We start from the raw sequence: 24,656 nt of genomic DNA on the forward strand, positions 1-24,656 counted from the left end.
AAGAAGTGAACTTTTCAACGATTCTGATGCGGAAGAACTTTATTGAGGGCAAGTAACAAAATCATTTCGGATCGTCAAAGATGGATGCAACAATTGAGAGAGAGTGCAGTGCTTTGGGTGGCCTCTTTCAACAGATTATCACTGACATGAAGGTGAGTAGTGCTGTGTTTTTAACATTCGATATTTAAATTTGAATTATTCAATTGCGTTTTTCCTGTTCATTGTTTTTTGTACGTTTCTCTACGTTGCACAATTTACGATGCAGGCAAAGGCGCGATGTCGATGCTGTTTCGTTGAGTCCTATACTTTTGTAAATACTATGAAATTAGTACATACGGTCATACGAAATAATATGTTCCTTTCGGTTATTATTAGACTATTTGTGAACGTTACGGTGCTCTGGTTTTGAAAGCTATTCTCCGAAACCATTGAGATATTTAATGCAGCAGAATGAGGACAGACGCTAATTTACACATGTTCAAAGAGCTTTGATGTATTGTCCAATCATTTTTAATGACATCTAAACCCGAGTCAATTTTGCAAGGATAGTATTTGAATTTTGAGATTTAATAAAACAAATATTCGAATGTAATGTGAAAATTATACAAACATAACAAACATTCATTCGAAATGTTTTGAATGTTATAAATATTTAAAATGTTACGGTGATTAAAATGGGACAAAACAAACACGAGGAGAATTAATGTTTTAATGATTTTATTTGTTCAGATCTAATTTGCAAATTTTCATTTATTTACTTATTTTTTAATTAAAAATTAAATATGTAATTTTTCTTTGTGCTGTTTAATATCATATTAATACACTCATAGCCAATGTTCGGAAAACATGTAATCATATATTATAAGTAGGCGTATGCGATTGCATTATCTGCATTGAACATGTAAAGTTATTCTGCGATATCACATAATACAACTATAGTTAAGCAAAAGTAGAGCATATCTAAATTGATTAAACATAAATATGGAACTGTTACAGACTTTTTTGTTTTTAGAATGGTGCACCATTATGGGAAGATTTAATTTCAAAAGCAACAAAATTACATTCATGCTTGAGGTAATATATTAGTTTCATTTATTGTATTATTTGTTACTTAATTTTCAGTACTTTAATAACAAAATATTTTTAATTATATTTTCGTTTATTTCAGGGCTGCTATTTTAGCTGTTTCTGCATATCTTGAAACTTTTCAAAAAATTGCTGATGCTGCAACTAATGCAAGAGGTAAATTATTTATGGTATAATTGTATATATTGCACTGCATATGCAAAATTTGTTTCTGGTTTTTTACTACATTATTTTACCTTCTACTCATGTTGACATTCGATAAAACCGATACATAACATATTTTAGGTGCAACGAAAGAAATTGGAACTGCTTTAACTAGAATATGTCTTAGACATAAAGCTGTGGAGACACGTATGAAATCCTTTACCAGGTAACTGGTTTTTAATATATTATAATATTTTTATTAGTGTTTAATATGTATTTAATTATACTTGTTTTTTCTAGTGCTATTATGGATTGCTTGGTGTTGCCTCTTCAAGAAAAATTAGAAGACTGGAAAAAGTCTTTAATAAATTTAGATAAGGAACATGCCAAAGGTTAATACCGGACATTATTGCAATAATTTAAGTATAAGTTTTGTAAGATTGTAACATTAGCTTGTTCTGTATTTGTTGTAGAATATAAAAAAGCAAGAGCAGAATTGAAAAAGCGCTCTACAGACACATTACGATTACAAAAGAAAAAGGCGCGCAAAGGACAACATTTGCACGGGCAAGGGCAACCGCAAAGTCATGGTACTTTGACTGGTGATGTTGAGTTCAACCGAATGCTAGAATCATCTGCTGCAGTTGTCCAAGAAAAACGCCTAAGTTTAGAAGAAACAGAAAGAAGAGCCGTTCGCGCGGCTTTGCTCGAGGAAAGAGGCAGATTTTGTCTTCTCTCAAGATTCCTGAAACCAGTACTCGTTAGTAAAGTTAACTGCACTTAACAAGTAATTAACAATTTTACTTCTCAACAATGCCTACAATAACGTCTACAAAAATGCGTAGGACGAGGAAATTGCTATGCTAATGGAACTGACACATCTTCAAGAAGTCTCCGATCAGTTGCAACGACATGCTGCCTCTCCGCATCATCTACCACCTGCATCGGAACAAGTGATAACAGATATAAAAGGTTGCGACGTTGCACAATGGTCGCTAGCTACGCCTCCTTCCAGTCCTTCTTTGTCTCTTGGATCAAGAAAAAGTTCAATGTGTTCAATCAGTTCTCTGACTAGCAGTAGCAGCGGTTCTTGTAAAAGTCATCCGAGCCCATCTGGACATCCTTGGCATAGATCGCTCTCTCAGGTGAACATTTTCGAAACATACGAAAACAATACTATGTTCTCTTTCTCCATGCTAATTCATTGAACTAGGAATGTTAACCCTTACAATGCATGGCATATTAGTTTCACTGTTTATGCACTACCTATATACATATATAATATATCATGTAAGTAGTTGCTGGTAGATTATAGCATGAGCGCCATTCGGCATCAGCTTCTTGTATGTGGTAGTCGATGTTGTACTCGTTGTAGTCTGTCGGTGTCAGGCCCTCCAGCATCAGTGGTATGATGACGCTGCGCCACTTGGCAAACGGTAGTTCCCGTGACTCTGGCTTCACTTCACAGGATACATTATATACACAACCAATTTCCGAGCATCAGGTAAGGTTGCTAGAAATTAGAAGCCTGTTAGCGTTTCACGATTTCCTTCTCTTCACTTTCGACACTAAATAAAGTTCTCTCTATATTTTTTCAATGAGTAAAGATTTTTGTTTCGTTGCTGAAGTTAACTGTGTTGTTGTAGGTATCAAATGTGTCTTCTCAAAATAATCAAAATACTGGTTGTACAACATCAAGACCTGTAACCACTGCTACTTGGCCTGACTTGCAGGAAACATCAGTTCAGTTCGACAGACAAAATCAGAACTCGGTTAATGAACGGCCGCATACAATTTCTTCCGGTAAGAAAATATGTTCCTAAAATTTTTGTTTCTTTTTTATAAACCGAATAATTTACTAAATAATGTTATTCGTTGCTACAGCTTATGAAAAAGGACATCAGAGACCAGCTCTCAGCGTTTATACATTCCAAGCTCCAGACAATAGTGGCTGTTGCCATAGTCAACCAGCTTCTCCAGTTTCTTCTTCCTCTTCATGTTCTTCCTCGAATCAACAAGCATCTAGAGTACAATTGCGTAGAAATAATGGTAGTAATCGTCCTCCTATACCAAACAGATGTTCTAGTTTAGAGCGGCCAACAGTTCCAGTAAAGAATGAGCCTCCCGGAAGTCCCCGGGGCAAACCTAAATTACCGCTTCCAGCTCATTTAGCAAAAGGTATTTAACATTTTTTTACTTAATCATTAGTTTGAACTAAAAATAATTTCTGTTTCCATTTCCCAAATTCAAATTCTACTCTGTTCAACCTTTTTCACGATTATTGCAACGCCTGCAGCGGAAGCTATTTATGGCTTAGCCAAATATGTTATTTAAGTTGTAACCCTGTATAAGTATGAGATACATTGCAGAATTAGTAACTCATCAGCTTCAACAACCAATGTACGTGAACATGCACGAATTAGCAAATCTAGCAGCAACTCGTGCTCAAGAGATGCAACTGCCTCTGCCTCCACCTCCTGCGTCGCTAACTGCATCTGGAACAGAGAAGGTACGATTTCGAAAATCTTGGGTATCATAGTTATAATCTATTATTTATATCGATCAATATATTCAGACTGAAGTTACGGAAAAAGATGGTGGAAGTCAAACGTCAGAATCTAGTGCGGAATCTAGTAGTGGCTATGGTAGTCAGACTACTATACCGCATTCTCATTCACTTCAGAATCAAAATGAGAATGCTTGGAACGTACCTGGTGCTGCCTCTACTTTAACGGTTCGCAGAGGATCGGTGCAGCAAGCAAGTAAACCTCCTCCTCCTACGAGACGTACGTCCACTATCATAACTGCCACGTTTAGTACTCCTGTAACGGGTTCCAACGACGAACGTACTGATAATCCTTGCGACGAGGCTGAAAATCTTCCACCACCGCCGGCGTTCTTGTTGGAGGGTTCTTCACCCACAGCCAGCCCTACTCCTCAGCGGTAGGAGATAGTCTTTTATAGCAATATGGATTTGATGCAACAATTTCATGCAATGTGTATTGAATATTGCAGGTCGGTCTCAGTGTCAGAAACCGTAAGGACCCTTACAGAGTTGCGTCACACTCCTGCTAGTCCCTCCCTTCTACGGAAGGCTACAGGTCAGACACAATCGCATAACAATCAATCCAGCACGTTACAACATAATGCTGTGTTACAAGTTACTCGATCTTCTGTTGAACGTTCGTGTGCAGCGATTCGCTCGACTTCTCAAGAACGTGGCTCGACTGCTACACAAATGACTACGATCAACGCAGGTGTAAATATTCAAGGACAAGGGCCAGGAGGAGTAGGTCAAAGCTTCATGGCAGTGCTCAGTGCCAAGCTTATCAACAGTACGACAGGTAACAATGCTGCAGGTAGTAACAATACTAGTAACAGTCCTAAGTCTTCGAGGAAGCACTCTATTGAGCAGCAGATAACGAAAACTACGAAATCGTCGAGCGGCTTTCTCGAGACTTTGAACGCTAAGCTGGCGCAGCAGCAACAGAACATACAGGGGAATATATCGAGTAAATCGGCAAGTGTAAGACGTATTATGGGTAATCGCGTACCTATCATGGATCCATTGCAAGTTAGGGACTCATTGATGGATCAGATACGAAGGGGGACCTCTTTGAGGAAAACCAGCGGTCTCATTAATGATCGTTCGGCACCTAAAATCTATTGAATACTGTACTACTGATGTTTACGTAAGTTCCTCTATCATCTCTGATGCATTTCATTTGCATTTACGATAGCTGCAACAATCGTTGACCACCGGATACGATAAACGTATCTGTGTTGTTAAGCAAATCGGCGTTTGTCACGTGTTGATCGTTTGTATATGTACATTCACGAATGTACATTTGATAATTCGACTTTGCACTTGAGCGCATCAACATCGAAAGTAAAAGAGCAAAGTGAATTGTTTCTACGTGAATTCTTTATTCCATCATTATTAATTTTATTGAAAATTGCGTAGAAGAGGCAGGCTCTATATTAAATCCATCCTTGATATACAATACTTTAGTGCGTATCATAATATATAAATGAAATCGAAGCGAGAATGAAACGATTTTAATTATTCAACTTAGAGTCTGATCTAATTACATTGTAGTATTTGATAATTAATAAGAGATTCAAGTAATATATGTATATTTATAAAGTGTATTAAAGTAGCACGTATTAATATATATATTATTTCAACTCTACTTGGTTCGAGTGGATGTATAATTATACTAATGCCCGTTGCTTGCCCGTGTTAAGGTGAGCCCGACTGATTTAATACCATTGTAATGATTTAATATGTTATATTTTAATAATCGCAAAGGTAAAAAACGAAATTGAAAACACAAAATTCGCGTATAATTTAATATAGAGCTGGTGTCTTAAACATATATCTTTATCTTGCATATAGTTATACCAATTTGTTTCCTGCATTACCTGTCTTTCATTTTCGTATGGTAAGCGCACAATCGCATTTCTCTTTGTTTCGAGACGTCTGTGTCTTTCATGTATTCCCTGTGAAACAGTTTCTAATAGCGTTTCAGCAAACCATGACATTATCATTATTGATACGACAGAATTAATTAAACATAAACGATATATTATTACAGCCCAGGTGGAACGTAACTTTAGAATTAATTTTTGTATCAGTCGCATTTTTCCATAGAAGTAAATTCTTTTCAATGCCTATACACTGGTGTAATATTGTACAACATTACAGTATTATCATTTGATCAGTATTCCTTTTCCTCTACAATAACTGCTAAGCAATTTTTATATGCAATGATGTTTGTTTCTAAATCCAACAAAAAAATATCTATTCTTATTAACGCTATAGATTTTAATACGCATCTAAAGTATTTATTAGGGAAAATATATTTGGAACACATATCAAAACTTTTGTATCGCTGCCTTTTTTTGAATATTCGTATAATGTGTATATGATACTATTTTATAGTAGTTAGTAGGAAATATCGAATCTACAGTTACAATACTTTGAAACGAGATGCATTTATTGAACGCATTTACTGCCAACGACTGATTACTGTTGCCGCTATATTAGGCAAATGATATTTGTCACAGTACTTTGTATGTTCTGCCTGGGCGACGCTGTTCCAAATATCGGGTAAATGATAAAATAAAAATTCGTAGGTGTGTGTTTGGGGAACGGCGAATATTAACAAAGTTATGCGAAAATTATGATCCTATTGTAACAAAGTATTATTAAGTGTTTTCTGTTTTAAGTGAATTGATCGCGATGGAATTCCAGTATCTCTATGCATAGAAATATTATTTATTCGTGCGGAAGATGTATTGCACCTTCAAGATACCTGTTAGAACGATTTATTATCGAAATCTCGTGCGACGCCGACTGGACTGATGAAAATGTTACTGCCAACTCTTTATAAATGTTTAATGTGTTCCTTTCTCATTCCTGAATGACGCGCGATTAGGTTTTGCGTTTAACGGAGCGTCGTGCCGAGTAGTCTCTAGCGAACAATAAATAGTCTTTATTTATTTCGATCAAGCATTTCACCGTGTACAACGTAAAATAGTAATACACATCCAGAAACGATTGCGATTTGATATTTAATGCTGAAAGAAAAATATAAATAAATAAATAAATAAATAAATAAATAAATACACATAATAAACATGCGCTCGCACACATATACAAACACACATACACATCAATGTTCATGGTAGATAGCAAAGATTAATGAAAAAAAATGTTATTCTCGAATGTTATCAATATTGCTCCGTAGTTACAGAATATACTATGAATTCAGATCAGCATTAAATGACAAACACTTAGCATAAACAATAGGTAACGAACAGAAAAATTGAAAGCCGTAATAAATAAATAAATAAATAAATAAATAACCATAAATTCATTGTAATAAAATAATATTTAATGTAGTACAGTTCGAAGGGTGATTGTTAATTTGTAATAATTATTTCAGTAGCGATCAGATACAAAGATAATAAATAAAAAGTGCAACAAAAAGATGTTATATTCGCTTTCTTGTGGATTCATTCTTACAGTTTCTCCTTCTTTTAACTCTATCTCTCCCCCTCTCTCTCTCTCACACACACACACACACACACACACGGACACAGAGCCAGATATAAGCTCTAAAAGAAAAGATGAGCTGATAGATTACATCGAAAGAGTTTATATAATTTACTTACAATTTTTATTGACTTGATAAAAAATAAAATGAATCATCTCCGATGTAACAATTCATTTGCAACGAGGATGATAACTGATCTTTTTTATATTTCCATTCGCGATATCTTATCCTGTCATTAATATTATCGTATATAATTTACATGTTTGCAGATAAGAAAAAAAGGACACAGAGATATTATGTATATAATCTGCGCGATGTTTGCAAGTAGCGTATCTTCATGATCGAGATTTACAAATGAGCGAGGTCTACAATCTAGCTCTAGTGTTCAGTGTTATGTCTAGACTGCGGATTTTTATATATTAATATATTAACAAAACTTACTATGTGTGATTTTTATTGCGTTTTTATCAAAATAAATTTTCTACTTCGCACAACAACTTCTCCCCTTATTCTGATTATTGTAAAACAGCCTATGAAAAGGGGAATTCGCATACAAATCCGCAATCTAATTATGTCACATGTCTAAATAAAAAGTATGCGTCCCGTTCAATCACCGGCCGGTTGATTCTCTTCCGAATTTGAACACGACGATCTTCGTGCCTCCGCGATTTCTGGGGGCACGCCGGTTACTATTGGCAACCCGTAAATATTAAACGTACTATCCAGTGTCTGTCGGTGATCCCCGGAAGAATGATGCGATTCAACAAAGTCGTTCTCCTTGTTTATGATTAACGCGAAAGTTCCAGCTGCAAGAGTATATTTTATTTAGAAAGAATATTGTATTGTATTATATTAATACAATATTATATTATATTAACATATTATTAAAAAATTATAATATTAACCACTTGACATACGAATAAAATGTGCATAGACGCGTCCGAAGAATACTATTTAATTTGGCTCAACTGGACACTCATGTACAAGCTCAGAAACAGGGCCTTTTCTTTTCAAAGTTACATTGCTATATAACATTCAATAGGGTTGAAGTATAGTGTTAGTGTACAACAATTAAGTAATAGTATAAAATAATAATTTAATAATTTTGTAATGTGTGATACATCTCAAAGCATTTAGTAATATGTAGCGGAACGAGGCATATTTTACACTGCCAAATTGTTTCACTTCTTATATTATGTTTTACGCAAACATGGCATCTTTTTGCAGGATGTTGCTTTTTATTTGTCGCGGGTATATGTTCAGGAAAATGTGTCCAATATTTTGCTTGTAACCGAGTTGGGCATTCACTTTGCGACCGTCTGCCGCGTGGCAGGGACAAATTACAAAGCATGTCTTCTGCAATATTCAATCGAAAATTCACAATCTTTTGTGAAGTAGGCAATTTGGAATATAAAACATAAGCATTATAAATAGATGCATCAAACATATAAAAAAATATATTTTTATATCCTTTTGCACTTTTTCTCATGAGGGGGAAACATGCAAGAGATTGGTCCTGCTTGTCTACACCTTCCATTCCACGATTATACTCCAGAACACAGGTCGGTTTTATTTGTCGATGCAATTTTGTTTATCGGTACTGTTAGGAGGGGGAAAGCATCTCCAACAGTCTAAACAAAACAGCATCAATGCACGACCGAAACAATTAAAGAATCTAATAATGAAATGCACGGCGTTCGCCGAATACAGTTCTTGACGTCTTGGAGACGTCAAAGTCTACAATGGCACATGAAGTAAATGACGTCTCCCAGACGTCATTGTATGTCAAGTGGTTAATATATAATATTATATTAATACAATATTATATTATATTAATATAATATTGTATTGTATTATATTACGTTGTGTTGGTAGCAACAGTTGTATGCCTTAAGATAATGGTATGCTGCGAAGTTCCCAGGAACCTCTCCTACCGTAATAGGAAGACATAGAGAGAAGACTTGAACTACGTACGGGAATCTATCAGAGAACAGGAGCAACTCGGATCCAAAGTGAACTTGATAGTGGCACGAAGACGTTGCACTTCTCTGGATGCATTTAGATCTATCAACAACCGGGCTTTGCGCAAACGCCTGATCGCTACTTTAACCACGGCATTCGCTGAGCAATAAATATCGCTGATGTTTGATGGCAGCTTGTCGATACACGTTGGACAAGCTTGATTCGTTCTAGTCAATGCTAAATAAAAATATAATGTAAGGAATACCAACGTTGTTGAACAACATACCATAGTTGAACAGTAATAATCATTAGGCTGTAGATTTTTATGCATTTTTCCTTTACTTTGTTTTACATCATGAGGAATTGTCTAGTTGACAGAATTATTTTTCCCTTTTATCCTAAAATATGCACAAAAATCTGCAATCTAATGATCACTAAATGTAAAACATATTCGCGTACATGTGACCTGCATGTCGCTGTTTGTTGTGTAGATTGTCTGGTTGTCGAGTTCCTCCTACAAAGCAAACAATGTTGGACGCTCATAGTCGCAGAAATTGTAAATTCTTTTGATAACCTATTGATGTACCTGTGAGATATCGTCGCTCTCTGCCGGAGGTGTTAGCGAGGGATGGAACAAACTATTTTTACTGCTAGTAGTTTCTGGTTTGTAATCGACTGCATCTGATTTCGTGTAAACCGGAATCGGTCCCTCTACACCCTCCGGAGTTTCTAATTCGTGGCTGACAACAACGAAAGATGGATTTCCTGGTACCTCGAAGTCCTCGGTTTCTTTCACGGGAACCGTAGACGGATTTTCTATGTTGCTCAACATTCCTGTATTAAGATCAACGTTGTCGAAACTAAAAGTGCGACTCCTGTCTGGCTCGTCCGGGGTTAAACCACTGCCAGATTCTACCTGTAGAACTAACAGAACTTTGTCACATTTAGATGTAGGATAGTCTTAACACTAAAACTACCGCGGTCAAAGTGACCGCTTTCTTATTTTGCAATTCTTCAAAGTTCCGAGACTATTTCGTGGAAAACGCTTGAATAAGTTATATTATTGGATATATTATTGGATATATTATATAATAATAATATATTATTGGATATATTATATTATAATATATTATTAATATATTATTATATATATTATTAATATATATTATAATATAATATATATATATATATATATATATATATATATATATATATATATTGTAAAGTTAATAATATATCCATATATATAATATGGATATATTGGATATATTATTAACTTTACAAATTCCAAATAAATTCGGTCTTCTCTCACTTTTGTGAAGCAGTACATGCCAGTTAGTATTACTGCCTGGTAAGTTTAGTGTTAATATTCATTTTGTTTTCTACTCACTGTTTGAGGGATTGAAGATCGTATTATCGCTGGTTGTTCGTACACGCGTTGCAATGTCTACAGTGTCTTCCCCAATTTTTGGATCCGATTTCTCCACGAACGGCACATTGTCGGTCATGGGTCGCACTCCAGCGATTGATTCTTGGTCGATATTATCCCTGAGCGTTTCTTCTCTGTTTACAACATCGTCGTGAAGAATGTTCAATAAATTTGACCCCCTTGAAGACGTAGACTTTCTGTCAGCCTCGCTGATCCTATTGATCATCTTATTTCTGTTGTTCGCATCCTCCGTAGCCAAGTTTTTCGCCGACTTTTCCACCGGTTTGTCTTTGAAATTCTCCTCTGTCAGAAGCAGCATATCGTCTAAATTCTTCGCGAACAATTGTACAACGGTGAAATTGTCGATTTTTTCGACGGGATCCGCGCTGCTACAAGTTGGAGCGAAATTGTAACTCTGAAAATATATTTTCGATCAGTTTCATGGAACAATATCGTTTCGATACGTTTCCCGATGGAACTTACGTTGGACACCGTCAGTTCCGGCTGATAGTAGTCGTAAAGTTTCACGTTCGCTGGCTCCAGAGAGTCGACCACGGTCTCCCTCATCACCATGAACGAGATGCAAGTCTCCTGGTCAGTCAGCTTGTCGAAGTAAATAGAAACGACGTCGCGGTCTTCCTCGAAACGCTTCACTTCTACGATTAGGGTTTTAATGCCGAGATCATTCGATTGTTCGAACTACTCCGCGAAATAATTGAGCGATGGATTCTGTAAGCTGAACGAGACTTACTCGTCGATGGTTTCCCCAGTAACGAGTACAAGCTCGTTCGGTCCGGTGCGTAGCCGCTGATCATTCCAACTTCGGCCACAGCCATGTTACTTTCTCTATCCGCTATTTTGTAACGGGCGCAGATTGTAATCTTCTGTACCGAACATTCGTTCTCGAGGGCTCCAGAATGTGCCATTACCGAGAGATCGAACGCGTCGGAACCGGTGGCGTGCGCAACGTTGTACTTGATGTTGCTCTAGATTCGAAAGCAATCGAACAAAAAACGAAGTTAATACCTTCTCTGTGAAAATGCTTGTTGAAGGTGGAAGCGATCGAATGCGTCCTCTGACCTGTACCAACACGCAGCCCTCGCCCTCCGCAAAGATTTCGACGATGGTCGGCAAGATGGGTAGTTGGATTTGCGTGAGGACCATGCGATTGTCGTTGTGCATTTTGTAGACGTGGTCCACTTCCGACGCTGTCACCAGAACCGAGAGATCGGTGTTGTTGTTGTTCATCGCCGCGGGAAATTTCGTCAGAGCCTCCAGGGCGAGAATAGTGTCTTGCGTGGACGAGAATCCACCCTCGGCGTTTCGCTGCTTCGACATCCAACGAATAGCCTTTAAAGCATGCACCATGTTCACTTCTCCGCCTAATTTGATCAACGTGAGCACGGCGTACGCCGTTATCTCGATGCTCAGGCTTAGGGAAGGTTTCGATTTGTCCTCCCACCAAAGCAGGTCCTACAAAATACGAGTTATATTTAACATTACAGAACTTTTGTCTACTCAACAATATAGCTACCAATCGTGGAGCACCGTGTACAAAATGATTTCTCAATCTGTTCTGGTTCGCAGTCCTTTTTTAACCCTCGCAAGGCGGACACTTTTGACGATATTACTTTTCTTTAACTTGTAACCCTGGGTGAAAATAAACCGAATTTCAGCCATCCGAGGGTTAAGAATAAACTGCTCTCGAAGGGAAACTGTGATGTACAACGTATCTGTTCGTACATTGTGTCGCGTGGCACGATTCATCAGCAACGACACCATCCAGTAAATTTCTGGCGTAGGTCCCATCAGGGTGAAAGCGTATGTGGCGAGAGCGAACGTATATAAATTCTCGTTGTGTTTCTGCAAGCCCAACCTAATACAATCCACGGCCTTATGGGGGGACGTCCATTGGGAGAATAATCCAGATTCGATGAAAGAAATTAGAATGTAGGCGGTCAACGCTGTCGACGAACTGTCATCCTCGAGGCCACCCTACGATAGAGAAGCACGCGTTAGTTCGATTTCTCGTTGATAATTCGAAGTTTCGTAACGGTCGCACCTTCATCTGTTTGTGGAAGACTCTGCCCACCACGGGGAAACAACCGTTCTCCAGCTGCTTCATGAGGATCCATCGAGCAGATAACGACAGGTCCTGCTCGTCGATGTGAATCAGGTCCCGAGCTTGAGCGAACGATTTCAAAACGAACGCGGTCAACCATATGGATCCTTCGTCTCCCGAGGTTTGGGCGCCGAACGCGGAATACGAGCCATCCGGATGTCTATAGTTCAACTCTCGCTGGTATCCTTTGTCATACGTTCAAGATTTGCAGTTAACGATAGCTAAATTTCACGAGCAACAAGAGCTTCGTAACATCGAGTATTTACCTTTCTCCATGTTCTTAATAGCTCTCGCTCGGAGCGCCGAGTTCTCGATGCCGATAGCTTTCAGATATTTGATCACATGAATATTTGGGACGAAGAGTACCATGTTCTGTTCGCCGCAGCCCATCGGCAGCTGCACGAGCTTGTCCAAATTTTCGAGAGCCGGTCCCAAAATGTCCCCTATCAAACTCACGTACGCCCTACCGCTGTTCGGCACAACGTCCTTCGGTAATATTAAATCCCATACGATCATGGAATCGTCACTGAACTCCTTCGGGCAAATGAACGTTGACTTTGTCTCTTCCACAGGGTAACCCTCCGGCAGTACGAGAATTGGCTTCATAATGGCGTCTCTTAAAGATAAAAACAATAGGATATTACGGAGACACTGTTATCATTATTAGCCTACGGATTTTATGGATTTATTACAAAATTGAGCATATACTATAACCATTGGAAGAAGTAAGACAATTCCTAAGTGACTTTTGCTTCTTACCACAGATGTAGACAATTTTTATTCTGCATAAGCATCCGCAGTATAATTATTACTGTTACTATTATCATTATTATTATATTACTGTTATAGTTGTACCCATCTGTTTTTCATTAATTGTTAACCTAAACCAACAAGTTATAATCTTTTTGAAGACTACTTTTTTTTTAAGGATACTGTCTCAGTTTCTTTCGGTCATAGTACAGTCATTAAACAATCGTACGAATAGGCTTCCGGTAGCTAAAGCGATGAGAACAGTTACCGTGTATAGACCAAGGTTTCCGGTCCGCATGGTTCTTCGAAATCGGGATCCACCGACGCGGACACTGTGATATTAACTTCTCCTATAACACGAGGCCTGAGAATGTACTCGTGGACAACGCTGTCCCGCGGGTTCACGCAAAACGAAGCGGTAGGATGCGATAAATGTAGGTCGAGTCCTGTCGCCTCTTCCAATTTAATTCTGACCTATGCAATTTTACGTGTTTTTATACGTTCGACGATTATTTTCGTAAAATAAGTTCAACATCGAATCGATTCGGCTTGATCGAGAACATACTGGTAGCCGATGTTGCATGTAATTGAAGAGCGACACCTTCATGTGCAACATCTCCCCGCGTTTCACGCTGTACGGCAGGGTGTAGTCGAGGAAGAACGGTTGGAACGCCGTTATGGTGGTCGGTGGTGCTATCCCGAGGCCGTGTATGGGCGAGATGCACGTTGTGTAACCGATCCAATCGGTGATGGTGTGCGGAAGAGTGCGTTCTATCGTGACCTTGCCTTCCTTCCTACGAAAGCGACGAATGCGATCGGGTGATGTTGTTTGGATCGATATTTAAAAAGACGATAACTTAAACTTTTAGGTACGGCTGAATTCTGCGCGATGCTATTTCTCTGGACGGCAGAGTCTGATATGTACTGTACAAAGTCTGATACTGTATATTCTGTCTGTATATACAGGGTGTCCCAAAAATGTCTCGCAATCCGAAAGTAGCGGGTTCCTCAGGCCATTTGAAGCAACTTTTCCCTTTACAAAAATGTTCTCCGAGGCACCGTTAACGAGTTATTAACGAAAAACAGTGACCAATGAGAGGCGAGCTCAGCTGGCGCGAGACGATCGAGCCAATGAGCGGAACTGGGCTTCGCGTGGTGGTTGGCTGGGCCGCCTCGCGTCACTGTTTTTCGTTAATAACTCGTTAACGGTGCCTCGGAGAAAATTTGTGTAAAGGAAGAAGTTGCTTCAAATGATCCGAGGAACCCGCCATTTCCAGATTGCGAGACATTTTTGGAACACCCTGTAGACTGTTGTAAATCGCTGCGAAGACAAAAGAAGTGTGAAACAATGCATATAAAGACGATTATTTGATTCAAACGATGAGCGAGTGAGCTACTAGAGTAAGCCACTATAGTTGCGCGTCGTTCAGAGAGATGACATCCGCGGAAGCCATTATAGCGGCGCGTCGTTCTGAAAGATGACATCCGCGGAAGTCACTATAGTTGCGCGTCGTTCAGAGAGATGACATCCGCGGAAGCCACTATAGTGGCGCGTCGTTCTGAAAGATGACATCCGCGGAAGCCACTATAGTGGCACGTCGTTCTGAAAGATGACATCCGCGGAAGTCACTATAGTGGCGCGTCGTTCTGAAAGATGACATCCGCGGAAGCCACTATAGTGGCGCGTCGTTCTGAAAGATGACATCCGCGGAAGTCACTATAGTTGCGCGTCGTTCAGAGAAATGACATCCGCGAAAGCCACTATAGTGGCGCGTCGTTCAGAGAGATGACATCCGCGAAAGCCACTATAGTGGCGCGTCGTTCTGAAAGATGACATCCGCGGAAGCCACTATAGTGGCGCGTCGTTCTGAAAGATGGCATCCGCGGAAGTCACTATAGTGGCGCGACGTTCAGAGAGATGACATCCGCGGAAGTCACTATAGTTGCGCGACGTTCAGAGAGATGACATCCGCGGAAGTCACTATAGTTGCGCGACGTTCAGAGAGATGACATCCGCGGAAGTCACTATAGTTGCGCGACGTTCAGAGAGATGACATCCGCGGAAGTCACTATAGTTGCGCGTCGTTCAGAGAAATGACATCCGCGAAAGCCACTATAGTGGCGCGTCGTTCTGAAAGATGACATCCGCGGAAGCCACTATAGTGGCGCGTCGTTCTGAAAGATGACATCCGCGGAAGCCACTATAGTTGCGCGTCGTTCTGAAAGATGACATCCGCGGAAGCCACTATAGTGGCGCGTCGTTCTGAAAGATGACATCCGCGGAAGTCACTATAGTTGCGCGACGTTCAGAGAGATGACATCCGCGGAAGTCACTATAGTTGCGCGACGTTCAGAGAGATGACATCCGCGGAAGTCACTATAGTTGCGCGTCGTTCAGAGAAATGACATCCGCGAAAGCCACTATAGTGGCGCGTCGTTCTGAAAGATGACATCCGCGGAAGCCACTATAGTGGCGCGTCGTTCTGAAAGATGACATCCGCGGAAGCCACTATAGTTGCGCGTCGTTCTGAAAGATGACATCCGCGGAAGCCACTATAGTGGCGCGTCGTTCTGAAAGATGACATCCGCGGAAGTCACTATAGTTGCGCGACGTTCAGAGAGATGACATCCGCGGAAGTCACTATAGTTGCGCGTCGTTCAGAGAAATGACATCCGCGAAAGCCACTATAGTGGCGCGTCGTTCAGAGAGATTACGTCCGCGGAAGCCACTATAGTGGCGCGTCGTGACTAAAAGGCTAAAACGTGATAAACAATACCCGGCAGGCACAAGTTCCCACAGCCATGTTTCAGGAAAATACGACCTCAATGTGGCAGTCCGATCAACCAAGTGGTCGACGTAATCTACTTCAACGGTACCCGCTGCATCGAGGGTTCTGTAGTTTATCAAAGGAACAGCGGTCGGTTGCATTATTTTGACTATGTCTGAAAACAGAGAAGCATGTGCGAAGAATTTCTTTCCAAACTCGGAAGACACAACGAACGATCTAGCAGGAAAATAATATCATGTATATTTTTACCTAATTCTGCGGTATTCATGTGCATTCGAAAGTCTGCGTACGTCTCGTGGTATACGCACGGTCGCGACGTTAATACTAAATCGCTCATAGTAACCACCCCAAAATCCTATGGAAATGAAAAGAAAATTGTACACGTTAAGTAAACTAATCGAAACTCGCCGTGATTCTATTGAAAGGGCTGATAATTATTTCGATCCGTATCGACGTGAATCTTTGAACATTTGGATGAACTTTCGCCATTCGATGATTCGAGGTCATTTGAAAAACCTACGATTAATGTGTCCGTATACAGGGTGTCCCAGGTTTTAATGTTCAAACTTTGTCAGTATATTCTATGACACGAAGTAAGAAAGAAATGTTATGTAAACATAGGTCATAGAGCTTTATTAAGAAGTTATAACAAAAATTCAGAATAGGAATAGTAATCGACTAAAAAAAAAATAAAAAAAAAATCTTCGATCGATGTCAATCATGTATTGTCAACAACGGTTATTAATACATTTCGAAATGTATTAATAAACACAGCTTACATAAACACACGGCATGCGCTGATCTATTCAAGCCAATGCTCGCAGTAACAGCAAGTTGATTACTATTCCTCTATTCCGAACTTTTGTTATAACTTCTTAATAAAGCTCTATACGACCTATGTTTACGTAACATTTTTTTCTTACTTCGTGCCATAGAATACACTAACAAAGTTTGAACATGGGACACACCCTGTATAGGGTGTACTAAAATGTCTTACAATGAAAGCCTGCATGGCATCCAAGTAGTACATGTCTATGGGGGTGGTCGTCAAGTGTTTCCATCGCATCGCTTCGAACCTCGACTCAGCCAATTTGATCGCAGGGCTGGGCAGATGATCGATTTCTTCCATCGACGAATCGACTTGCGTCGTCATTGTTGCTGTAACATTCGCTGTAGCATAATGTCTGCGTTCAGGGTTCGAATCTATGGAGATTAGTTGTCCGCTAAAAACGTACGTTTACAATATTGCCGGCGTGGCAGCAAACGAGTCGACATCGAATGAAACTGTTTCAGCTCTTCGAACGTTTGGCCGGTCTCGATCAGATTCTTCTTCGGGCCAGCCATAAAACGAGTCGATTTGTCGACGGCGGAAATGCTGCAGAACGACCAGGGCGCAGCCTCCACGTGGTACTGTGTCGTGGCACCCGGCACCTGGACACCCGTGTGCCAGGCACTCTTCACCTTGTTTTCGAAACAGTGGCCAACCTCGATCGTGTATGTGGCCGCGACAACTTCTCCGTCGGCTCGCACATAATAGAGCAATAATTCTGAGACCGGAGCCATGCCCGGCGTAACTTTCACGCTCAGCGGGAATCTGTTCGCGAGAACAGCGAATTAAATCAAAATTCGATGAACGAATTTAAAATGGTCGAAACGATTCGTATCGTATCGGCAAGTCAGAGAGACTCGGATATACCTATGCACGACCGTGCTCTGCTCCGTTTTGTTCGCCGAGGTGTTATCGGCGCCCAGTAGATTACGGAACTCCGAATAATTTAACGTGGTATCTTTGGTGGGCTTGTGTTTCACATGGCCGTGTATCAAGAGGCCTCCCTTCGAATTGATCGAGCAATGAAACGAGATCGATTCGTTGATATGACTGTTAACCGGAATGGTGTACATCACGTTGAACGAATATTTCTCGCCGCAAACGATAGGCTGATTTCCTCGCGCTATCCCCAAGTAGCTGTCGGATGGCGAATACCAATCGGGTACGACGATTCGCGCGAATGGTTGATCCATGAACACCTAACAGACAATTGCCCCATGTACTGCCCCGTGTTCTCTGAGACACAGTTTCGTGAAATGCGATTATTAGACTGCGGATTTTATGCGTTTATACAGGAAACATTTGATGAACGAGACAGCGGACCAGCGAAGACACAACAAAAATTTGATAATACTGTGTTGCATTAGAATCGCTGCGTTAACATGATTATACAGTTTTCATTTAATCTGTGTTTTATATAATTGACGAAAATGGTTTGTACGTGTTTTGATTCGCAATCTAATGATTACGTATTTGAGAGGAATGTACGAATATTATTAACAGTATGCCGTCCGCAGATCTTAGATATGATTCTTTTGCTTGACGTCGGCATAATAGCTTGGAAATGTTAGATTTTAACAAAAATTTTTCGAAGATGGCGGTAATATAAATTCCTAAAATTAAGATAAGTCATCCAAGAATTTTCGTACTTGATTCTTAGTTAAACAAGCACAATGCTATAGTTAGTTTGCTGCCTTTTAACACCCAAGAGATATAGTTCAAATTGAAGATGGCGGTAATATAAATTCCTAAAATTAAGATAAGTCATCCAAGAATTTTCGTACTTGATTCTTGGTTAAACAAGCACAATGCTATAGTTAGTTTGCTGCTTTTTAACACCCAAGAAATATAGTTCAAATTGAAGATGGCGGTAATATAAATTCCTAAAATTAAGATAAGTCATCCAAGAATTTTCGTACTTGATTCTTGGTTAAACAAGCACAATGCTATAGTTAGTTTACTGCCTTTTAACACCCAAGAGATATAGTTCAAATTGAAGATGGCGGTAATATAAATTCCTAAAATTAAGATAAGTCATCCAAGAATTTTCGTACTTGATTCTTGGTTAAACAAGCACAATGCTGTAGTTAGTTTGCTGCCTTTTAACACCCAAGAGATATAGTTCAAATTGAAGATGGCGGTAATATAAATTCCTAAAATTAAGATAAGCCATCCAAGAATTTTCGTACTTGATTCTTAGTTAAACAAGCACAATGCTATAGTTAGTTTGCTGCCTTTTAACACCCAAGAAATATAGTTTAAATTGAAGATGGCGGTAATATAAATTCCTAAAATTAAGATAAGTCATCCAAGAATTTTCGTACTTGATTCTTAGTTAAACAAGCACAATGCTGTAGTTAGTTAGCTGCCTTTTAACACCCAAGAAATATAGTTCAAATGTTATTTCAGTTTTTTCAAATGACACCAAAGTGCTACCACCGGCATACAAGAGATAGTTTTTGCATGGCACCAGCGTGGTGCCACCGGACGGCATAGCGTTAACACAAGAAACATTCGTACGAAATGTATATCGTAAATTCTCTCTAGTTGACCCTCGGCTCGTAAAGAAAAATGGACGATGATCGTATCTCTTCTTCCTAAATCGTCCATTTTTTTTGTTTGTTTAAAAGCTGATGATCAATTAGAGAGAATTTATCGCAGATCGACCGAAGTCCGCGGCAGGATTAATTTATACTCACCCACCACCGTTTATCCGGCGAGTAGTATTTCGTCGGATAGTCGACACCAGTGGCAATAAATTTCAATTCAACAATATTTTTCTGGCGCGGAGGAACGACAAAGTCGATGAAACCGTCGGCAGCTGATCTGAAATTACGACATTCCACCATTTCCCCTCGTAACTCCCCTTTTTCTAGAACTTGTAAGCAAAGTTGTATCTTCTCGTTCGGTGCCGGAGTATTATCTTGTCGTAGAACTCGTAGCTAATAAGAAAACGCAAGTGGATTAAGGTGGATACTTCAGCCACTTGATCAATTTCTTAAGCTTCCATTATTTAAATTATTTTACTTATTTCTATGGTTGTTTTTTCTTTCGTTTGCAAATACAATCAAGGTAAAATATATTGCAAGGAGAATACCTTTCCATGATAAGGCAAGCCCTGTTTAAAGTACTTTGGCGTGTGCGGCAGGAATTCCAGCTTCAAGGCCTGATTCACGACCATTGTCTGACTAATGGTTGATTCGACTACGCCGGTCCCAGCCTCCGTGAAATTCGCGATCAGTACGATACTGTCGGGAGCCACCTGCCAACAATCTAGACCGAGATCTGACCCGGACACTACGAAATCGGTGCATCCGTCGGGCGAAACCACCTAAAACATACGCTCGTTAAGACTAAATTTCTTCGGACGTTCCTTACGTAACGGCGAGCTCGTAGCACGACGCAAACAGGGAATTTTTCACCTTGGTCTCGTAATCTGTTCCCAACAGATTGACTTTCCCCCTCCAATTTGGCAATTGAGAGATTGATTTCAATCGCAATGTACCTTTAACAGGTTTACCGTAACTGTATCTGTAGGACAATGTTCGGCTTCAGTTGATTTTTTTGTTTTCAATTTTTCATTAGAAAAGTAACTAGTATGAGACGCGAGATCAAGTTAACGCTTTACCTACCGGTAATTGCCTAATACAGTAATGTATTAGGTAATATTATTTATATTATTTATATATAAGTAATATAATAATAGTAATATAAATATATATTATTTAATATTATTTAATATAAATAATATAATAATGGTAATAATAGTAATATTATTTAATATAAATAATATAAATAATATAATAATAGTAATATTATTTAATATTATTTATATTATATTATTAGAGATTATACATTATTAAAGTATTATATTACTGTATAATCTCTAATTAACGCTCAGATTGTACAGAAAAATGGACAATATGGGAAGAGGAGATACGATTGTTCGAGCCTTGTTGCTCGTTTTTCATTGTCAACAACTATAAGAACGAGTCGCAAGGTTCGAATAATCGTATCTCCTCCTCCCAAATTGTCCATTTCCGTACACAACCTGAGCGTCGGTAAGGGAGACATTACTGTACTCCATCGAAATATTAAGAATCGCGAATCGTAATGAAACACGAACGTAAAAGCCTATCTCGAAGAGTTCACACGGTAGCTAAAGCATTAATAATCAGGCGTAATCGCGATAATTACTTTGCGCAAATAGTCCAAGTGACATTATCCGCGTCGGCTAAAATATACCCTGGCGATTTGACCGTGACTTGGAACCTCTGCAGCACGTATTTCGTCACTTCGAATGTAGCCGTGTGGATCAGCTGCGGATGCGATCTTTTCTTTTCCACTTTGATCTTCCATGTTCCCTGTCGTAACCAACGAATTCATTATTTCAGTTAGATCCGGTAAAAGAAACGAACGCACTCTTTTACCGAGCTTTGTTCCGGCGATAATGGAAACAGCAACTGCGCCATGCCGTTTTCCGTGTTCACGTTCGCCCATTGCGCAACCCTGATCTCCGATGGATTTTCAATCCATACTTTGGGGATCTGTGCAACAAGACGAGAAACGGTGTTCGATGAAATCGCAAAAAGAAAAGACGATCTTTAACAGAGATCTTACACCCACCGATTCCTTCCAAATTTTCAAGTTGTGCTTAAGCATAACGATCCTAATGTTCACGTCCTGGCCCGGTTTATATACAGCTTTGTCCGTTTCCACGAAAGTCAGCAAAGAATCGTGCTCGATGTAACAGCTTTCTTGTGTGTCGACCACGTAATTTAAATGATCGATCTGTATTTGTAACCGTAAGTACGCGGTCGTGTGCTCCGTCGACGGTACCGCTAATTCCAAACATGTTTCCGCACCTAAAACATCCGACAAAATCGGCGCACGCGATTTATGTAAATCGAATAAACGAACAACGACGCGGCTAAGGATAGCTAACTTAATTAGTATCTGATACCGGTACGACGATCTTCCTTATTGCAACGAGCTACAAAACATAACACAACTGGCATTCGTGTAAAAGGATGTCCCTAATTGATAAATTGATACTAAGAAGACAATCTAACCGTGCGTCGATTTAGCTGATTGTTAGGCCTACAGTTACCTATATGTGTGTATCAGAACACTATGAAGGTTACAATTTTGCTTCGCGAAGCTTTTGAAAACTGGTAAGACTGCGGTATTTCCGCGGCGTATGATTAAACATGACGAAATAAGTAATTAGGGAATGGGCTTAGTTTTATTCGAATAGGATACGTTTTATAGAAGAATGGTTCGAGTAATAAAATGTTTTTTTTTTGGTATTAGGATACTGGGATGGGTCGCTGAATCCAGAATAAAGTAGATCGAGAAAATAGAATATTTTTCAACGATTGTGCGAGCACGCGGACGGGCCGATTTTGTGACCGTTTTGTTCTCAAGCTGCTACGGACACTCTAAGTATTTTGCGCATCATGTTTCACCGTCCCTAAGATATTGATATATCAAACGTATTTATTCAACGAAGTCGGACCTTGATCGAGTTAAATAGCCAATCTTCGTTATTCACCTCGTATATAACAATATAAATAAGTTTCCCATGTATTCCAGCGATTGCTTATGTAATAAATAATTAGGGAATAGGCTTAGTTTTATTCGAATAGGATACGTTTTATAGAAGAATGGTTCGAGTAATAAAATGTTTTTTTTTTGGTATTAGGATACTGGGATGGGGCGCTGAATCCAGAATAAAGTAGATCGAGAAAATAGAATATTTTTCAACGATTGTGCGAGCACGCGGACGGACCGATTTTGTGACCGTTTTGTTCTCAAGCTGCTAGGGACACTCTAAGTATTTTGCGCATCATGTTTCACCGTCCCTAAGATATTGATATATCAAACGTATTTATTCAACGAAGTCGGACCTTGATCGAGTTAAATAGCCAATCTTCGTTATTCACCCCGTATATAACAATATAAATAGGTTTCCCATGTATTCCAGCGATTGCTTATTTCCCCTCCAGAGAGGGAGTCGGCCAATTCAGTTCCCCCACAGGAAGCGACGACAATTTCAATTTACGATCTGTTTAAAGAGCCCGACGCGAGACGAAAGGACCGACCGACGCCAGAAATAAAAAAGAACCGAATTATGGAAAATGCGACTTTGAAAAACGAAGCTTCTAAAACAGAGCGATGCTGCGGTTGCGACCCCGGAAAGGGGAACCACGTTTATCGAAAGCCTGTTATTATTGTTGTATATATGTGCATTACGTCGTTCGAAACGATTATGAAATTATTACAGTTTCGTCGATGCGACAACAAGTGATTTCAATCTTTTTTCGCGTGAATTTAATTCGAAGCTCCTAAACGATGCTGCACGAAGCTGCATCCCGTTTAATAGAACCGCAAATAAAATGCTATCTGCATATTATTCCTGGTAACTCTTATCAGTCCGATATTGATAAAACAAGATGTAAAGGACACTCCTGTATACGTAACAAGAGGTCAGAGGTCTGGATTCAGATAAAGAAACAGCTGCTATTACAATAAATGCTTCTCGAAACCTGTGATCTTGTAGTAGAACTTTTGCCGTGCGAGTCTATTATAAATTTCTATAAAATCGTTTATTAAAAATAATGGGTACGTTGAATTTATACCGTTTCCTTTTTTAAGCGCTCTTTAATAGCTTGTTCGAAGTAACTACCTGATAAAAATATGGAAGAAGTGGTCGACATCAATTCCATGTTCGGGGACAACAAATCAAGTTTGATAACAGCCGGTGGCTCCAAATTGTGCAGAGAGAGGCACCCACGCTCAACTTCACCGGCTAACAATACTTGCGGCATCGTAAAAACATATCCCCTGAAAGCAAACCCGATCAATTTTGCCGGATACATTTCTCATCGATGGATCTTAATAAAAGATGAACAAATCACAGACTTGTCTTACACAGGTAAAACAAAAAAAAAACGAAGAGCGAGAAGAAGCCCGCGAAACTTATATTTCAAAAATTGTGCAACCCAAGTTGCCTACGATCGAATAATACCGTTTCGTTTCTTATCCAATTTGTCGCTTTACAAAAAAGAAATCGAATGAAATTACAATCTCCTTAAAATGCTTGGAAGACGTGAATCTGCATAAAGTTCTGCAATCCGATCGATCGATATTCATTGACTATCACTTACCGATCAACCGCCTCCTTGGAGGGATGCAAAAACGCTACCAAACAAACAAGCACCGAAAACACGTGTTTCTCCATCATATATATGTATACAGTTCGAGATGTTCACACTGTTTATTCCCGGAGTACCGTGCCCGCGAACATGTTTCACGAACTGTTCAACGACTGGTCCCAGACCAGTTTGATAAACGCAGTGCACAATTTCCTGTGCAATAAAAGAACGTGATCGATACGCGTAGCTGTACGCTGCGCGCAGACTGAAACCATGATATTCATTCGGTCCCTCTTATTAATCCTCTGAATAAGGAGAAGGGTTGC

At 39.5% G+C, this 24,656-nt stretch overlaps 2 protein-coding genes across 10 annotated transcripts; one reads left to right on the forward strand and one right to left on the reverse strand.

The window, feature by feature from the left end:
• The first annotated feature begins 10 nt into the window (after window positions 1–10).
• Window positions 11–7,232, forward strand: LOC117221675 (uncharacterized). Of its 6 annotated transcripts, XM_033472826.2 has the most exons (14): window positions 11–152; window positions 1,013–1,074; window positions 1,169–1,242; window positions 1,372–1,456; window positions 1,531–1,622; window positions 1,704–1,990; window positions 2,076–2,375; window positions 2,606–2,734; window positions 2,877–3,033; window positions 3,115–3,408; window positions 3,600–3,739; window positions 3,806–4,173; window positions 4,246–4,331; window positions 4,425–7,232. In XM_033472826.2, exons 1-14 carry the CDS (start codon window positions 81–83, stop codon window positions 4,898–4,900), a joined length of 2,622 nt encoding a protein of 873 aa, XP_033328717.2. In that variant the 5' UTR covers window positions 11–80; the 3' UTR covers window positions 4,901–7,232. The 6 variants fall into 6 exon arrangements, with proteins under 6 accessions (XP_033328717.2, XP_033328714.2, XP_033328718.2 ...); XM_033472823.2 differs by having other exon boundaries at window positions 4,246–7,232; XM_033472827.2 differs by having other exon boundaries at window positions 3,914–4,173; window positions 4,246–7,232.
• LOC117221674 (alpha-2-macroglobulin-like protein 1) lies at window positions 7,109–24,579 on the reverse strand. Of its 4 annotated transcripts, none has more exons than XM_076523735.1 (26): window positions 24,343–24,579; window positions 23,862–24,019; window positions 21,800–22,038; window positions 21,604–21,720; window positions 21,371–21,537; window positions 20,596–20,704; window positions 20,271–20,504; window positions 19,873–20,115; window positions 18,041–18,372; window positions 17,580–17,938; window positions 17,342–17,514; window positions 16,594–16,699; window positions 16,333–16,498; window positions 14,121–14,349; window positions 13,824–14,029; window positions 13,072–13,421; window positions 12,746–12,990; window positions 12,427–12,678; window positions 11,764–12,156; window positions 11,435–11,669; window positions 11,167–11,339; window positions 10,645–11,098; window positions 9,841–10,178; window positions 9,714–9,768; window positions 9,267–9,491; window positions 7,109–8,098 (listed from the first exon to the last, which is right to left on the reverse strand). In XM_076523735.1, the coding sequence occupies exons 1-26, from the start codon at window positions 24,417–24,419 to the stop codon at window positions 7,899–7,901; spliced, it is 5,835 nt and encodes a 1,944-aa protein (XP_076379850.1). In that variant the 5' UTR covers window positions 24,420–24,579; the 3' UTR covers window positions 7,109–7,898. The 4 variants fall into 4 exon arrangements, with proteins under 4 accessions (XP_076379850.1, XP_076379851.1, XP_076379849.1 ...); XM_076523736.1 differs by having other exon boundaries at window positions 17,342–17,502; window positions 21,794–22,038; XM_076523734.1 differs by having other exon boundaries at window positions 21,794–22,038.
• Between the last annotated feature and the right edge of the window lie 77 nt (window positions 24,580–24,656).

Source organism: Megalopta genalis, chromosome 7, assembly GCF_051020955.1.
Source record: "Megalopta genalis isolate 19385.01 chromosome 7, iyMegGena1_principal, whole genome shotgun sequence".
Classification (NCBI taxonomy): domain Eukaryota; kingdom Metazoa; phylum Arthropoda; class Insecta; order Hymenoptera; family Halictidae; genus Megalopta; species Megalopta genalis.

Bases quoted from the DNA above. Each gene is read 5' to 3' on its own strand.
- LOC117221675 (XM_033472823.2), top strand. From the start codon at position 81: ATGGATGCAACAATTGAGAGAGAGTGCAGTGCTTTGGGTGGCCTCTTT. The intron at 2,735-2,876 runs GTAAGGTTGCTA...GTGTTGTTGTAG, and splicing joins AACCAATTTCCGAGCATCAG to GTATCAAATGTGTCTTCTCA. The intron at 3,409-3,599 runs GTATTTAACATT...GATACATTGCAG, and splicing joins TCCAGCTCATTTAGCAAAAG to AATTAGTAACTCATCAGCTT.
- LOC117221674 (XM_076523734.1), bottom strand. From the start codon at position 24,419: ATGATGGAGAAACACGTGTTTTCGGTGCTTGTTTGTTTGGTAGCGTTT. The intron at 21,538-21,603 runs GTAAAAGAGTGC...TGGTTACGACAG, and splicing joins TATCGCCGGAACAAAGCTCG to GGAACATGGAAGATCAAAGT. The intron at 18,373-19,872 runs GTGAGTATAAAT...ATTGTCTGTTAG, and splicing joins CGCCGGATAAACGGTGGTGG to GTGTTCATGGATCAACCATT.